General features: G+C 37.1%; 1 protein-coding gene across 7 annotated transcripts in view; it reads left to right on the top strand.

Annotated features, from left to right (window-relative positions):
* SGCZ (sarcoglycan zeta) overlaps positions 1–17,797 on the top strand; it is a 1,128,389-nt gene that overhangs the window by 899,071 nt on the left and 211,521 nt on the right. For 6 of the 7 annotated variants that reach the window (XM_086703313.1, XM_086703307.1, XM_086703309.1 and 3 more), the window contains exon 3: positions 11,896–11,997. The exons of the other annotated variant lie outside the window; for it this stretch is intronic. In XM_086703313.1, coding sequence (XP_086559439.1) covers positions 11,896–11,997 — 102 coding nt within the window. The remainder of the gene's footprint in view (positions 1–11,895; positions 11,998–17,797) is intronic. 7 annotated transcript variants of the gene reach the window in all.

Here is a 17,797-nt window from a genome sequence, read left to right on the forward strand (position 1 = left end):
AATTTTATTTTATTATACTTTTTAAAAATAATTCACCTGGGGCGCCTGGGTGGCGCAGTCGGTTAAGCGTCCGACTTCAGCCAGGTCACGATCTCGCAGTCCGTGAGTTCGAGCCCCGCGTCGGGCTCTGGGCTGATGGCTCAGAGCCTGGAGCCTGTTTCCGATTCTGTGTCTCCCTCTCTCTCTGCCCCTCCCCCGTTCATGCTCTGTCTCTCTCTGTCCCAAAAATAAATAAACGTTGAAAAAAAAAATTTTTTTTTAAATAAAAAAAAATAATAATAATTCACCTAATTAAAAGAACACCAATACAAATAAGAGATACAAAGTGCAACGTTTATTGTGGTATTTAAATATGAATACATTAAAGCCTTTTCACAATGCTGACAATGATATATAAATTATGAAACTTTGAACAACTATTGACTATGAACAAAGGTAATAAATGCTCCAGATTGTAAAAGCTCCAGATTGTTGTTATGTTATTAACAACAATTTCTCAAGATGCTTCTATACCTGCTGAACTAGAGGTCATATTCCTAAATCTATCGATTCTTATCACCATAGAGTTCATTTTCTAATAATGGACAGGACTAAGGCAGGCCAATTAAAAGGAAAATAAAATACAGCCTTATAGCAAACAACGCAGTAAAAACGTACATATAAAGCAGGCTGTCAACTTACATTTTGTTTGTTCTTTTTCTTGTGCTTGGGGAAAAACAGCTCATTATAAATTATAAATAACACCAACTTAAAACAGGTACGAAAAAGAAAGAAAAATGCCTACATACTTTAAAGAGAATTTCTTCTTTAATTAGGAGTTGGGAATTAAACAATATTTAAGGGAAATTGGCATATAATAAAGAATCAATAACAAAAGACACTCAAAGTGGTTTGTAATTGTTTTCAAAAAATCGAATACTTCCATTTCCTTGTACGGTTCTTTATTAAAAATATTTAATTCCCAAGGTCTCACCAATAATTTATCTTACTAGACTTCAGTTTATCTCTAAATAGCCTTTTGAAGGTCATTTCCTCATGCAAATTGAAGTATAGAATGAATATCATTAAATAATCAAAGCCATAAAAGTACATGTATTTGTCTCCCTTTCTAATCCCTTTCTTTTGAAATGATCTTAGCAATTTGGGAGAAGTTTATTTTTGGTTTTAACCAGAAAAAATACATTCATGTAATGTATATATTTGATTATCTCCTGGCTACTGGAATCTTTCAATTTTCCTAGAAAACTTTTTAAATAATTGGGGCGCCTGGGTGGCTCAGTCGGCTAAGCAGCTGACTTTGTTTGGCTTAGGTCATAATCACATGGTTTGTGAGTTCCACCCCTGCATCAGGCTCTCTGCTGTCAGTGCTGAGCTCACTTAGGATCCTGTCTCCCTCTCTCTCTCTACCCCTCCCTCCCTCACTTGTCTTTTGTCTGTGTCTCAAAAATAAATAAATAAATAAATATATAATAAATAAATAAATAAAGTCCCAGATTTTCTATATTATTCAATGATCCAACAATTTAAAATTTTTTTTCTCAATCCATGTCAACATGCTTATTACTTTGAGAGTTACATTTGCCTGTTAAGGCATAACTCAAATCCTGGTTAGTGCCATCTAAACAGCTCTTCTAATACCATTCAGCTAAGAGTTAACAAGAATCTTGTGTGAGGACAGACTACACTAGATTGAAAACATTGCAATGTTATGAGTGTGGATTTTAAATTAATATGACATGCGATCAATGTTCTCTTTGTTTACATTCATATCTATGATTTATTTTAATGTCAATATTTCATAATAAATTCCAGAGAGAATATTTCTCAACAAAGTATCTTCCACCTTGTCCAAAAAAATCAAATGCATGAACACTATAATAAAGATTGTCTGCAGTTTCTAAAAATAAATTGTATAAATTTTAGTGATGAAATAATTTTTATAAGGATATCAATTTAATTTTTGTTTTAACTTTTATCGAGTAAAGGTCTAAATTTTACTGATAAGTTGAATACTCATGCATTCAGTGACCACATACTTCATACAAACCACTGTTGGACAGACTCTGGTCGAAGAAAGAGCAAATACATACAGAAATAAAATAATTAACTTTTCAAGAAGAGATAAAAATGTACATAGTGAATTAAAACTGCAAGCAGAATATGATACCTTTTATGAAAAAATACAAATAGAGTACTTTGCATGTTCAGAGTAGAAACTTTCAAACCCACGCTGTCTGGCTCCACATTCCTTTCTAAAATGACACTACACTGTCTGTGAAAAAGAGTTAAGTGATTTGTGAAATTAATAGATAATAAATAAATGCATCATAACCGTAATGATGCTAAAGCTTGCTGTAGAGACTACTAAGGTTCAAAAATAATCTCTCTGAAAATAATATGAATTTTATAGTAATGATGGGACAACAATTTAAATTATATTTAGTCAAATGTTAATAACGGCTAAGGCTATTGCTTATTTCTACATAAGTTAGGCATTATGCTAAGCTTTTTATATCCTCATGCAGCCCTTGCCACAAATACATTAAGTGGTGTTTTTACTGCATTTACTGATGACAAATTTAAGGCACAAAGAGATTAGTTAAGTGGTTCAAGCTTACATAGGATGAAGACGACAGAGCCAAGGTTGAGACCTGAGCCATAAGTATATTCAGTTCTCCAATTTCTGGTGTCGTGGCAATGTCATCCTGAACAGCAAATACAGAAGTTCTTTTCTCCCTTTTAGAGTGGAAGGGACCAAGAATATTGTGGATCAGGAGAGTATAGCGATAGAATACAACCACTTTCTAATGCTCCTGCAGAAGGGAAACCATCTTATAAATTATTTTTATTCAATATATGAAGTTTATTGTCAAATTGGTTTCCATACAACACCCAGTGCTCATCCCAAAAGGTGCCCTCCTCAATGCCCATCACCCACCCTCCCCTACCTCCCACCCCCCAACAACCCTCAGTTTGTTCTCAGTTTAAGAGTCTCTTATGCTTTGGCTCTCTTCCAATCTAACCTCTTTTTTTTTTTTCCTTCCCCTCCCCCATGGGTTTCTGTTACGTTTCTCAGGATCCACATAAGAGTGAAACCATATGGTATCTGTCTTTCTCTGTATGGCTTATTTCACTTAGCATCACACTCTCCAGTTCCATCCATGTTGCTACAAAGGGCCATATTTCATTCTTTCTCATTGCCCCGTAGTACTCCATTGTGTATATAAACCACAATTTCTTTATCCATTCATCAGTTGATGGACATTTAGGTTCTTTCCATAATTTGCCTATTGTTGAGAGTGCTGCTATAAACATTGGGGTACAAGTGCCCCTATGCATCAGTACTCCTGTATCCCTTGGGTAAATTACTAGCAGTGCTATTGCTGGGTCATAGCAATATTTTTAATTTTTTGAAGAACCTCCACACTGTTTTCCAGAGTGGCTGCATCAGTTTGCATTCCCACCAACCGTGCAAGAGGATTCCCGTTTCTCCACATCCTCGCTAGCATCTATAGTCTCCTGATTTGTTCATTTTGGCCACTCTGACTGGCGTGAGGTGATATCTGAGTGTGGTTTTGATTTGTATTTCCCTGATGAGGAGCGACGTTGAGCATCTTTTCATGTGCCTGTTGGCCATCCAGATGTCTTCTTTAGAGAAGTGTCTATTCATGTTTTCTGCCCGTTTCTTCACTGGATTATTTGTTTTTCGGGTGTGGAGTTTGGTGAGCCCTTTATAGATTTTGGATACTAGCCCTTGTCCGATATGTCATTTGCAAATATCTTTTCCCATTCCGTTGGTTGCCTTTTAGTTTTGTTGGTTGTTTCCTTTGCTGTGCAGAAGCTTTTTATCTTCATAAGGTCCCAGTAGTTCATTTTTGCTTTTAATTCCCCTGCCTTTGGGGATGTGTCGAGTAAGAAATTGCTGTGGCTGAGGTCAGAGAGGTCTTTTCCTGCTTTCTCCTCTAGGGTTTGGATGGTTTCCTGTCTCACATTCAGGTCCTTTATCCATTTTGAGTTTATTTTTGTGAATGGTGTGAGAAAGTGGTCTAGTTTCAATCTTCTGCATGTTGCTGTCCAGTTCTCCCAGCCCCATTTGTTAAAGAGACTGTCTTTTTTCCATTGGATGTTCTTTCCTGCTTTGTCAAAGATGAGTTGGCCATACATTTGTGGGTCTAGTTTTGGGGTTTCTATTCTATTCCATTGGTCTATGTGTCTGTTTTTTGTGCCAATACCATGCTGTCTTGATGATGACAGCTTTGTAGTAGAGGCTAGAGTCTGGGATTGTGATGACTTCTGCTTTGGTCTTCTTCTTCAAAATTACTTTGGCTATTAGGGGCCTTTTGTGGTTCCATATGAATTTTAGGATTGCATGTTTTAGTTTCGAGAAGAATGCTGGTGCAATTTTGATTGGGATTGCATTGAATGTGTAGATAGCTTTGGGTAGTATTGACATTTTGACAATATTTATTCTTCCAATCCATGAGCACAGAATGTTTTTCCATTTCTTTCTATCTTCTTCAATTTCCTTCGTAAGCTTTCTATAGTTTTCAGCATACAGATCTTTTACAACTTTGGTTAGATTTATTCCTAGGTATTTTATGCTTCTTGGTGCAATTGTGAATGGGATCAGTTTCTTTATTTGTCTTTCTGTTGCTTCATTGTTAGTGTATAAGAATGCAACTGATTTCTGTACATTGATTTTGTATCCTGTAACTTTGCTAAATTCATGTATCAGTTCTAACAGACTTCTGGTGGAGTCTATCAGATTTTCCATGTATAATATCATGTCATCTGCAAAAAGTGAAAGCTTAACTTCATCTTTGCCAATTTTGATACCTTTGATTTCCTTTTGTTGTCTGATTGCTGATGCTAGAACTTCCAACACTATGTTAAACCACAGCGGTGAGAGTGGGCATCCCTGTCGTGTTCCTGATCTCAGGGAAAAAGCTCTCAGTTTTTCCCCGTTGAGGATGATGTTAGCTGTGGGCTTTTCATAAATGGCTTTTATGATCTTTAAGTATGTTCCTTCTATCCTGACTTTCTCGAGGGTTTTTATTAAGAAAGGGTGCTGAATTTTGTCAAAGGCCTTTTCTGCATCGATTGACAGGATCATATGGTTCTTCTCTTTTCTTTTATTAATGTGATGTATCACATTGATTGATTTGTGAATGTTGAACCAGCCCTGCATCCCAGGAATGAATCGCACTTGATCATGGTGAATAATTCTTTTTATATGCCGTTGAATTCGATTTGCTAGTATCTTATTGAGAATTTTTGAATCCATATTCATCAGGGATATTGGCCTATAGTTCTCTCTTTTTACTGGGCCTCTGTCTGGTTTAGGAATCAAAGTAATACTGGCTTCATAGAATGAGTCTGGAAGTTTTCCTTCCCTTTCTATTTTTTGGAATAGCTTCAGAAGGATAGGTACTATCTCTGCTTTGGACTTCTGGTAGAACTCCCCTGGGAAGCCATCTGGTCCTGGACTCTTATTTGTTGGGAGATTTTTGATGACTGATTCAATTTCTTCGCTGGTTATGCGTCTATTCAAGCTTTCTATTTCCTCCTGATTGAGTTTTGGAAGCGTGTGGGTGTTCAGGAATTTGTCCATTTCTTCCAGGTTGTCCAGTTTGTTGGCATATAATTTTTCATAGTATTCCCTGATAATTGCTTGTATCTATGAGGGATTGGTTGTAATAATTCCATTTTCATTCATGATTTTATCTATTTGGGTCATCTCCCTTTTCTTTTTGAGAAGCCTGGCTCGAGGTTTGTCAATTTTGTTTATGTTTTCAAAAAACCAACTCTTGGTTTCGTTGATCAGCTCTACAGTTTTTTTAGATTCTATATTGTTTATTTCTGCTCTGATCTGTATTATTTCTCTTCTTCTGCTGGATTTCAGCTGTCTTTGCTGTTCTGCTTCTATTTCCTTTAGGTGTGCTGTTAGATTTTGTATTTGGGATTTGTCTTGTTTCTTGAGATAGGCCTGGATTGCAATGTATTTTCCTCTCAGGACTGCCTTCACTGCATCCCAAAGCGTTTGGATTGTTGTATTTTCATTTTCGTTTGTTTCCATATATTTTTTAATTTCTTCTCTAATTGCCTGGTTGACCCACTCATTCTTTAGTAGTGTGTTCTTTAACCTCCATGCTTTTGGAGGTTTTCCAGACTTTTTCCTGTGGTTGATTTCAAGCTTCATAGCATTGTGGTCTGAAAGTATGCATGGTATGATCCCAATTCTTGTATACTTATGAAGGGCTGTTTTGTGACCCAGTATGTGATCTATCTTGGAGAATGTTCCATGTGCACTCGAGAAGAAAGTATATTCTTTTGCTTTGGGATGCAGCGTTCTAAATATATCTGTCAAGTCCATCTGATCCGATGTATCATTCAGGGCCCTTGTTTCTTTATTGACCGTGTGTCTAGATGATCTATCCATTTCTGTAAGTGGAGTGTTAAAGTCCCCTGCAATTACCACATTCATATCAATAAGGTTGCTTATGTTTGTGAGTAATTGTTTTATATATTTGAGGGCTCCCGTATTCGGCGCATAGACATTTATAATTGTTAGCTCTTCCTGATGGATAGACCCTGTGATTATTATATAATGCCCTTCTTCATCTCTTGTTACAGCCTTTAATTTAAAGTCTAGTTTGTCTGATATAAGTATGGCTACTCCAGCTTTCTTTTGGCTTCCAGTAGCATGATAAATAGTTCTCCATCCCCTCACTCTCAATCTGAAGGTGTCCTCGGGTCTAAAATGAGTCTCTTGTAGACAGCAAATAGATGGGTCTTGTTTTTTTATCCATTCTGATACCCTATGTCTTTTGGTTGGAGCATTTAGTCCATTTACATTCAATGTTATTATAGAAAGATATGGGTTTAGAGTCATTGTGATGTCTGTATGTTTTATGCTTGTAGCGATGTCTCTCGTACTTTGTCTCACAGGATCCCCCATAGGATCTCTTGTAGGGCTGGTTTAGTGGTGACGAATTCCTTCAGCTTTTGTTTGTTTGGGAAGACCTTTATCTCTCCTTCTATTCTAAATGACAGACTTGCTGGATAAAGGATTCTCGGCTGCATATTTTTTCTGTTCATCACATTGAAGATCTGCCATTCCTTTCTGGCCTGCCAAGTTTCAGTAGAGAGATCAGTCACGAGTCTTATAAGTCTCCCTTTATATGTTAGAGCACATTTATCTCTAGCTGCTTTCAGAATTTTCTCTTTATCCTTGTATTTTGCCAGTTTCACTATGATATGTCGTGCAGAAGATCGATTCAAGTTACGTCTGAAGGGAGTTCTCTGTGCCTCTTGGATTTCAGTGCCTTTTTCCTTCCCCCGATCCGGGAAGTTCTCAGCTATGATTTCTTCAAGTACCCCTTCAGCACCTTTCTCTCTGTCTTCCTTCTCTGGAATACCAATTATGCGTATATTATTTCTCTTTAGTGCATCACCTCTCTAATTTTCCGCTCATACTCCTGGATTTTTTTATCTCTCTTTTTCTCAGCTTCTTCTTTTTCCATAATTTTATCTTCTATTTCACCTATTCTCTCCTCTGCCTCTTCAATCCGAGCCGTAGTTGTCTCCATTTTATTTTGCAGTTCATTGATAGCATTTTTTAGCTCCTCCTGTCTGTTCCTTAGTCCCTTGTTCTCTGTAGCAATAGATTCTCTGCTGTCCTTTATACTGTTTTCAAGCCCAGCGATTAATTTTATGACTATTATTCTAAATTCACTTTCTATTATATTGTTTAAGTCATTTTTGATCAGTTCATTAGCTGTTGTTATTTCCTGGAGATTCTTTTGTGGGGAATTCTTCTGTTTGGTCATTCTGGATAGTCCCTGGAGTGGTGCGGGACTGTGGGGCACTACCCCTGTGCTGTCTTGAATAACTTGGGTTGGTGGGCGGGGCTGCAGTCAGACCTGATGTCTGCCCCCAGCCCACTGCTGGGGCCACAGTCAGACTGGTGTGTGCCTTCTCTTCCCCTCTCTTAGGGGCGGGATTCACTGTGGGGTGGCGTGGCCCTTCTGGGCTACTTGCACACTGCCAGGCTTGTGGTGCTGGGGATCTGGCGTATTAGCTGGGGTGGATTGGCAAGGTGCATGGTGGAGGGGTGGGGCAGGCTCAGCTCACTTTTCCTTTGGAGATCTGCTTTGGGAGGGGCCCTGCGGCACCGGGAGGGAGTCAGACCTGCTGGAGGGATGGATCCGGGAGGGAGTCAGACCTGCCGGAGGGATGGATCTGCAGAATCACAGCGTTGGGTGTTTGTGCACTGCAAGCAAGTTCCCTGGCAGGAACTGGTTCCCTTTGGGATTTTGGCTGGGGGATGGGCGAGGGAGATGGAGCTGGCGAACGCCTTTGTTCCCCACCAAGGTGTGCTCTGTTGTCGGGGGCTCAACAACTCTCCCTCCCCTTGTCCTCCAGCCCTCCCGTTCTCCGAGCAGAGCTGTTAGCTTACAGCCTTCCAGATGTCTAGTCCTGCTTGCTGTAGGAACACACTCAGTCCGGCCCCTCTGCTTTTGCCAGTCAGACTCGGGGGATCTGCTTGGCCAGCGGGCCGCCCCTCTGCCCCGGCTCCCTCCCGCCAGTCCGTGGAGAATGCACCACCTCGCCGCCCTTCCTACCCTCTTCCTGGGCCTCTCGTCTGCACTTGGCTCCAGAGACTCCGTTCTGCTGATCCTCTGGTGGTTTTCTGGGTTATTTAGGCAGGTGTAGGTGGAATCTAAGTGATCAGCAGGACGTGTGGTGAGTCCAGCGTCCTCCTGTGCCGCCATCTTCCCAGGATTCCCCATCTTATAAATTATTAATAGACTTGGCACATGCCTGTGAGGACCAGGGTGATTACATACTGTATATATGTTATGAATTCTTATATATTTTATAATTACATGTAGATAATATGGAAGAACTTGAATATTCATTTTTTTAAATACAAAACAGGAGAAATAAAAGGAGGGACAAATGGACATGCTTGAGTGAGGTTAGATTTAAAACACAGTTCTACCATAAGAATCCTACATTTATACAGGGGGTATCTATTTCATCTAATTTAAGTGAGATATATTTATATGCCTCAAGTTACGTATCATATAGAAAATATAAGAAGAAAACATTGAGCTTAAGATTCAAAGCTTTCCACAATTAAAGATGCATATGGCACCAATAATATCCCAGTTAACTGGATGTCCAGTTACTTTATTTAAGATGGTTATCTTATGAAAACATTTTTTTAAGATTAGTGTGAATTGGGAATTATGTTTATGATAGAATTTATTTCTGTTGTTCTGAGTTTGACTAAACGTTGCACTAGATGTTTCCATAGCAACTTCATGGGGAACATTTAGAACACTTCCTTCCAGCAGACATTTGAGAATATATGTGGACAGTCACTGTGTGAGATTTAGTTAAGAAAATCACTCAGGGACAAAATAATATTTTAAAGCCACGTGTCATTTTGAGTGTTCTTTCTGAATTACAGAAAGTTCGATCTCCACTCTGCTTCTGCTACCCCCGCTCAAATGTTCTTTAGGTTTCATGCTGTCTGAAATTTTTCTCAACCTTCAAGATCTCAAAATTCAAAGTTCCATTTTCTGATGATAAACCCATCTTAACATTTCTCATATTTCTTGACTCCTGCTGAATTTAACCATTAATGGGTCATCAGCTGTCATTCCTTGACCCTGTGCTCTTTTCACTGTCCAACATTGCTGTACTGACTTTACTTGTCTCCACCCAATGAGAAAAATGATGGTCAGGGAGTGGAGGGGCATCATTTTGTGGTACTTTGGCAAACCCCATACCTAGGACTTTTGCCATTCCTGTTAGCAAATCCTCCTTTTTGAGTCTCTTTCCCTGTTAATTTTGCCAGTTTCTGTTCGTCGATAGCTGTGATGTTGCAAAATGATACTAATTACAGCCAGTAAACAGGTGACGATGTAGTTGATGTCTAAATCAGAAACACTTTTCACTTTTTAAAGTGAAAGAGGACACTATAAAAGTGGGATAAGCCAGCACTGTCTCGGAGAACCTGGGGTGTGCCATCCCAACAAAAGTAGATCAACTTTCTCATCTGAATAAGTCTTCAGTGAAACTTGAAATTCTCTTAAAAAAAAAAAATAGTCAATTCCCTATTAGACATTTCCAGGGTCAGTTTTAGGTTTGAGTCTCAATAAATGAATTCCTTCATCCCATCCCAAGTTTATTTCAACCAGAATTGATGACTCTGTCCTTCCATTAGAGGATTTAGGCTCGACCACCTCAAAATCTCTCTCCCTTTCTCAGTAGTCATTTTCCTTGTGAGACTTTAAAAAAGGGCTTTAATTCTTACTCAAAATTCTATTCCTTGCTTTACTACATCATTGGCTTTCTTTGGTGGTGGGACATAGGGGCAAGTGGCAGAGACTGGGGCCATGATAATTTCTTGGCTTTCTTCTTATACTGATCATACCCTTATTTCATGTATGAAATAGTCCTTTCCCACCCATAGACCTAGTCATTATCTAAGAGTTTCTCCTTGGTTTTATAGATACCTTCCCCAGAGAACACTTGCTCATCCATCATAGTAGATTCAGACATGCCTTAAGCGATTGTCACTCTGCAACCCACTTTTTACAGATGTGCTAGTTGATGGATAAATATCTGAATTTTCGATGATACCTCAAAGTTAGAAAGTCCAAAGCTACAATCATGTTTGTCATTGAGCCTACAAAATTCATTATTCCACTTTAAAAAATCACCACATTTCCTTATTTAGTCATAGTCACGAAACCTGGGATTAGTCATAAAGGTCCCTGTTTTCAGTATTTTCAGATAAAATTAGTCACCCAGTCTCATAGGCTTTTCTTCCACCATATTTTTTACACTTATTACCGAGTTGTGCCTTATTACTGATTCTCTGCAGTTAGCCCCACATAGTGCCTCTACCAGATTAATCTTAAAGCTTAAAACTCTGATAATTCCAAGCCCTTGAGCTGTTCAAGAACTTTTATGTTTTTTCTTCTGGAGTTTGACCTAAGTACAGACTTCTTACCTTTGCATTCATGGCTTTCCTTTCTCTGGCTTCAAAACATAACTCCAGTTGTTTTCTCTTACCGTATTCTCTTACAGTATTATAAAGTACATATATGAGCCAGATTGGATGTCATGCTGTTTCTTAATATTACAGGATGTTCATTCTGTTTCTCCCTCTACGGACATCTCCTGTCGGAACTCCATATTCTTAAGGTCCTTCTCATAGTTCGTCTCTTCCATGAGAAATTGTCTATTCTCTTATCAAATTTGAAATCTTTCCTTAATTCCCATGGTACTGTGTTCTTACTTTTTAAATTCCTGTTATTCTGTCTCATAAGTGTTATTTATATACTTGTTTTATCCTCCTTATAGAGTGTTGTTTTCTAAAGGAGAGGATATAAACTTAATTTGAATACAGAAGCATCATGCTTACTTATACTAGCCAATTATTAAGTACTTGTTGAAATCATTCCACAAATGTGACTATTTGAATATTGTAGAAATATGTGTATAACTGTAATGTAAAAATATTATTAGAACTCTCTGCAAACAAAATTTGTTTCCAATAATCAGGTGGCAAGTATCTTTATATCCCCAAAAAGAGTTAAACTGGCTAATGCATGAAGAAAATAAAGGGTTTATTCATAGATAAATCCTAGTCTCTGATAGAGCCATGAAAAGATACGAGGTCTTTTCATTTTACACAGAGCCCTCTATATGCATGCAGACTGCTGCAATCATTCATTAAGTAGATTCAGTCTCTCATTTTCCTTAAATCATCACTGATTTGAGCTTACTGTTTTCTCAATTTAGCCCTAAGAAAATTATGGCCAGTTATTCATTCTCTAATGAACCTAAAAGTGAACTATATTTCGTTGCTTGTAGGATGGTATGGGAAATCTGAGAGTCACCAAGAAGGGAATCCGACTTGAAGGTATATCTGAGTTTCTACTTCCATTGTATGTGAAAGAAATTCATTCCCGAAAGGTATGTGACATTGGCTTTGGCTTAATGTAAAAGATAATTTAGAGGTTATGTTTTAGCTTGAAATAGGAGGCCAGAACCCCCTTATCTCTTCAGTATGTATTTAGTGTCCTGAAGTTAAAGATTTATTTGAAGAAATGAAAACAAGGAAACAATTGAAAAACCAGTGGAGAAGGTTAGTTTGAAACAGACAAATTAGAGAACCATTTTTGAATTAAACTGCAGTGTTGCTTTTGTTAGTCTATAAATTTGCCTCTATTTTCAATAGAAGTTAAAAATACAACATCATGGTAATTTCAAAAGGGGCACTTGATACATCATGGGTAATTTTTGCAGGAAACATTGACTTGAATAAATGACTTTATTTCAATATATTATAGATCTTTTCAGCTCAAATGAACGTGCATTTTCTAAAAAAAAAAGATGAGGAAAAGTTTTACTATAGAAATTAAAGTTATTTCTGGATGAACAGTATTTAAAACAAACACGAATATTTATCCTTTCAAATGTGCGGGTGTGTGTATGTGTGCCTTACGAGTATCTTATCACTTACCAGCATGCTAAAAATCAAGATTATAGTTTAGCCATTATACATTTTGGCTTTTGTGTGTTACTTTTCAGAAAGTATTATTGGATACCAAAAAATATAACTAGAAACTATTAAGCATATGTGTGTAAGTGTGAAAATCCAGTAAGACAGGAAAAAACAGAAAGCTTGTTATTATATAAAATGTGGAAAGATTATTAACCTTACTTCATAAATATGAAAGTCTATTTTAGACTAGAATCATCTTTAAATATTACCAATGTAATATAATAGCAAAGGGGTTTCATAGTAAGCCATAATTTGGTCATTTCCTTCAAAGTGATTTTTTTCCTTTAAATCTCATAGTGAAAACAGAACAGAGGATTATTTTTCATAAAACTTCCAATTAGGTGAATTATATTAACTTTAAGTTTTATTTTGTTATTATATACAAACCTTCAGAGCTTCACACATGCACCGTATTGACTGCTATTCTCGGTACTAGAAATTTATCACTGAGATCACCTTACCTGCTGGATTTGGGGCAGGTGAATAATACCATAGACACATGTATGAACACCTGACCTTACTATAAAAACTGCTTAAATTTAAAAGATACAAGTTGTGTCTTTGTTTTCTTATTTTTTTTAATGAACGCTGAAAAATATAGTGGGCATACCCAAATTAGCACCTTCCCTCCTACTGGAAGTCACCATCAATCACAGTTATTTACTGTTTTTTTTCTTGTGTTCGGTACTATTCAACAACTTAGTATTTGAAGAAATGAAAGCTTATCCATGGAAACCAAGGAATAACTGAACACAGAAAGGTGAGAATAGTCATAGGCAGGAACTTCTTTGAAAATGATCCCATTGATAAGTCCAGGGACAGCAAAGATTGATCCTTGAAGCCATTTAGATCAATTCAGAGTGGCTGCCCCGGAATCCAACTTAACAGAAGGATCGTTAAGCCCTTTGCCAACAGGCAGGTCGTAGTATTTATCTTCCCAGTTGAAACATTTTTGAGAGTATTAACAACAGCTGTGCACCAGGATTCTCCTGGGAAACTCGATCTGTGTTTACTCCCTCAGTGGACCAAATAAGAAAGGGTCCACTGATGTGATAGCTTCAAAATGGGAGGTGATGGCAGTCAGGCTTCCTGACCTTTATCCCTGGGGAAGTTTGCAACCTCAAGTTCATAAGCCTTTCCAAATCTCACTGTGCTGATTGAAACCTCTGTGCTCCCTTTCACATCCCAGACATGTTGTTTGTCCTCCTGTCCCCACTCTTTTCCATCTTCCAGTGAAGGCAAAACCCAGCACAGCACACACAGGTAGGAGCTTGGGCCCTCAACAGACAGGAGGCCTGGTGTTGGCAGAAAAAATAGGGACTCATTTCCTCTTTGAACATTTCTCTACACGTGCACCATAAAAATAAATATTTAAAATGAAGAGAAAATATATATCTTTCATCAGCAGTTCCCACGTTAGGATTCTCTTGCCCATGAATGCAGGCAGTGCTTTGTTCTCTGCCATAAAGCCCACTTACTGTTTTAAAAAGCCAGCCAGTTTCTCTGAGCCTGAGTTTTCTCATTAATACAGTGAGTTTCATAGCAATGTATCAAAATACTTCTTCGGTTAAGAAAGAATGCACAAATTCCAGTAATACTAGTAAGAATGAGATCTTTATAAACCCTATTATACATTTCAGGATTTGCACACACTTTTGTGTATTTGAATATTTTTCTGATAATATATCAAAGTCCCTGTAGGTCTAAGTTAAGGAAATCTATTAAATTCAAAAGGTACTTATAAGGATTCAATTAATATGAGAAAAATACACTATATTATATGTATCGATTTTACTTTGTATGAATTTTTTCCCTGCAGTTTTGATTTGCACTTGTTTGTGTGTGTGTTTTCCTGCATTAATGGCAGTGGGTCCCTTTCTTTATAGTTGATTAGTATGCCACTCTGAAATAAAGAATTTTCTTATTTAAAGTAACTTCCTACGTATGGAGGTGTTTAATCGCATACTATTACACAGATTTCTATCAGTCAAAAAAACTCAGTTGCCCACAGACACACACATCTAGTCTCCTAAAATAGTAAACCATGGGCTGTTTCTACTCTAAGTTAATTTGTCTCCTTCTCTCACCAGTATAGATATTTGAAGTTTACTGTTATAAATCACAGTTTACTCTCTTCTTCATGCTTTTAAAAAATCAGCCTTTTTTTGAGTGGTTCATCATTATCAGTACACAGAAAAACACATTACATTCTGTGTTTGAGACATATTAGAATTCACTGCATATTTCAGAATTAGCAACATTATTTTCAGGGAGTAAGTACTTACCTAACATTTGTGAAGTTACATATGTAGTTTTTCAGATAGGCAAAGTACAAAGGATATGGGTTTTGAGGTTACCTTACCATAAATGATAACAATGATAGTACGATTTTGAGTCAAACTTCAATGCACGTGATTTAACATTAGGTCAGAATCTTTTAACTTTCAGGAAATTAGGGCAAATAATCACCAGGCTCTTTCAAAAAAAATGTAAGTAGAGCATATTTCCCAAGGTTTTATAAGTCCAGAGAACTAAGGTGATTAAATTACCTGCATTTCAGGGATGATTGCCCCAAAATTTTGCATCATTCAATTCTCTAGAACTTTTTGTGTTACCGTGCCTCATCTAATAGTCACTGAACAGTTATCTTGTTAATTTTTTTTTTCCTGTTCAAGGATCCTTAATTAAGTGGTACCTTACCATTGACCCCTATCCCAGCATCCTTCATGATGGACTGATAACTGTGCTGGGGAAACTGCTACCAGATAATTCCAATTCCAGTAATTCTACAGCAAAGCAAAGTTAAAATTTGAGCCCTTGGGACCTCTGTTTTAGACGGGCTGGGAGTAAGGCTATGCTCTCCCCTTCATGTACAGTCTTTTCACTTGGCTTCAAAACCTTGATGCTCAGTTCTTGGTGACAGTTTTTGGCCTTGTGTGTTCAGTCATTCTTTATAGAGTTCAGACAGAAAGCAATGGGGCCAGGCAAATACAGAAAACCTCTTTCCTGTTTACACAACATGGTGATCTCCTGACCCTGTATCTTTCGGGTACCTTGGTAAACCTCCTCTCTACAAACAAATTCATACAAATAGAAATCTTCAGACTTCTGTAACCATTTTATTATTATCATTTTTGTCATTATCATTTTACATGTAAGTGTCTGAGTGTTTATTATTTTACTATAACATCTTCAAGTTAAAAGCACATATCATTCCGAAATCTTTACACTCAGAAAAAAAGCTATTAACATATGATAAACATTACCAAATTATATAAATACACATCTGCACCAATAAAAGGGTAAATACAGAGGCATGAACATGCTATTTATAATTAATATATACATGCTTTAATAGAAGAAAAATATGAAATAAATGGGAAAGAATTGCTAAGCTTAAATATTTCTTCACAAGAGTATCTTAAAAAAATTGTCTTTATGGTTAAGAATAAAAGACTATGAATATCATTAAGAAGCTGAATGCATTAGCTCCACGTTTTAATCTCAGACAGTGTTCATTAACTCCCTGCCGTGCAATCTGAGGTGATTAGCTCCTCTCCAATTTGTCCTTACCCCTCTTCATTTTCATTTTTTTGATAATTATATTATTTTAACTTTGTCACAGTTCATAATATTTACATTCTGTTCTGCAACTTTAATTGTGTTGGCACATTGGTCTTAATTCTACAGATAGATGGCTGCAGTATTAACCACCAACTCCTTTTGTTACGGCGTCTTCATGACTGAGTTCATTATTCTAATCATTCCCTCCTTACTTATATTTCATTGCTAATGAGTTTTGTTTGTTAATCTTTGAAATATTTCATGCTGAAGGTGCCTGACTATTGTCTTTATCTCTTCTGGGAATATTATTAATGGTTCATCCCTTCTTCTCCGTTAACTAATTGCTCTATTAAATTCCACCACTGAGTATTGCCAGAAAAAGTCTGAAGGCAGCCTAGTATGGATGTTTCTCCTGCTGATGACATGAATGTTCTGCCTGAATACATTCTGCCAATACATTTTTGCCATTTTATTTGAGGGAAATGTTGTCTATCGTATCACTCAGTATATTTCATTTTTATTTATTCAGGTCTTCTCTGCAGAGAAAGCAACCATTCTTATGTTGGATCATCTTTGTCGTCCACAGCTATCACCGTTTCTCGAATTACTTTTAAACTCTTTATTTTTCCTCTGCATGCAAGTAACTGTCATCATCTACAGTTTTTCTTCCATGTCATTGGTTGATTTTCCTCCATATGAATTTTGCCCTTGCTCTCTCTAATTCTTTTCTTTTATGTATAAGGGAGGAGGTTGTTCTGATTCTCAGACTTTAGATCCATAGATCCATAGTGTCCTTGTAAATCATATTAGGTTATTTTTATTGTCTTTGAGCTATGGTTTTACTAAAATTAAACATTTATAATTCTAAAACTTAAAGCACTTGCCTGACCTAGTTTGAGTGATCTCCAACGAGTCACAATTTGAAACAGGGAATCTCGGTCTAGTTACTTTGTTTCCCCAGTGAGATAGTCGGTGGGAAGGGGAAGATAGTTGGGGACTGCTTTCCCTGCCTGAGGTTCTACTAAATCACAGGCCAACCATAGGTGGACTATTTTAATTCCATGGGTCTTAGTGGTCCTTTCTGCCTCTGCAGAATTCTTCCAGTGGTATATAAATTCTGGGTAGACTTTTTTAGTACCATCTACATTACCACCCTCTTTTCTTCTATCCACACCGGTTTATTTAGGTTAGACTTCTCTGAAATATATTAACACTCCTTCTTTTTCTTCTGGGGATATAGACGAAAGTTGGAGAGGGATAGCTGTTACAAGCTGCTATGAAATAATCTTTTTATTCTCCTGGCTTCCACTTTTTCAAGTTTATGGCATATGCTTACATCAATAAATTGTTGGCTTTTCCAAGAAAAAAAATGATTAAAAAAATAACTGTAGTTTAACTTGTTAAGTAGTGAAGGAGAGAAGTTGTTGAAAACTTTTGTATTTTGATGTATAGTATTAGGTAAGATCTTTCCTTCCCTCCCTCCTTCCTACCCTTCTTTCTCTCCCCCTAACCATGGCCATAGCCCCTAATACTAGAATGTAGTCTATTTTCCATCGCTGATCTGAAAATATGACTTTTCTTATACACTGCATTCTTAAACATAGATTTATTTCTGGTCTGTCAGTTCTGTTCTATTGACATACT

Source organism: Puma concolor, chromosome B1 (assembly GCF_028749965.1).
Source record: "Puma concolor isolate L17-30 chromosome B1, mPumCon1.1.hap2, whole genome shotgun sequence".
Taxonomy (NCBI): Eukaryota; Metazoa; Chordata; class Mammalia; order Carnivora; family Felidae; genus Puma; species Puma concolor.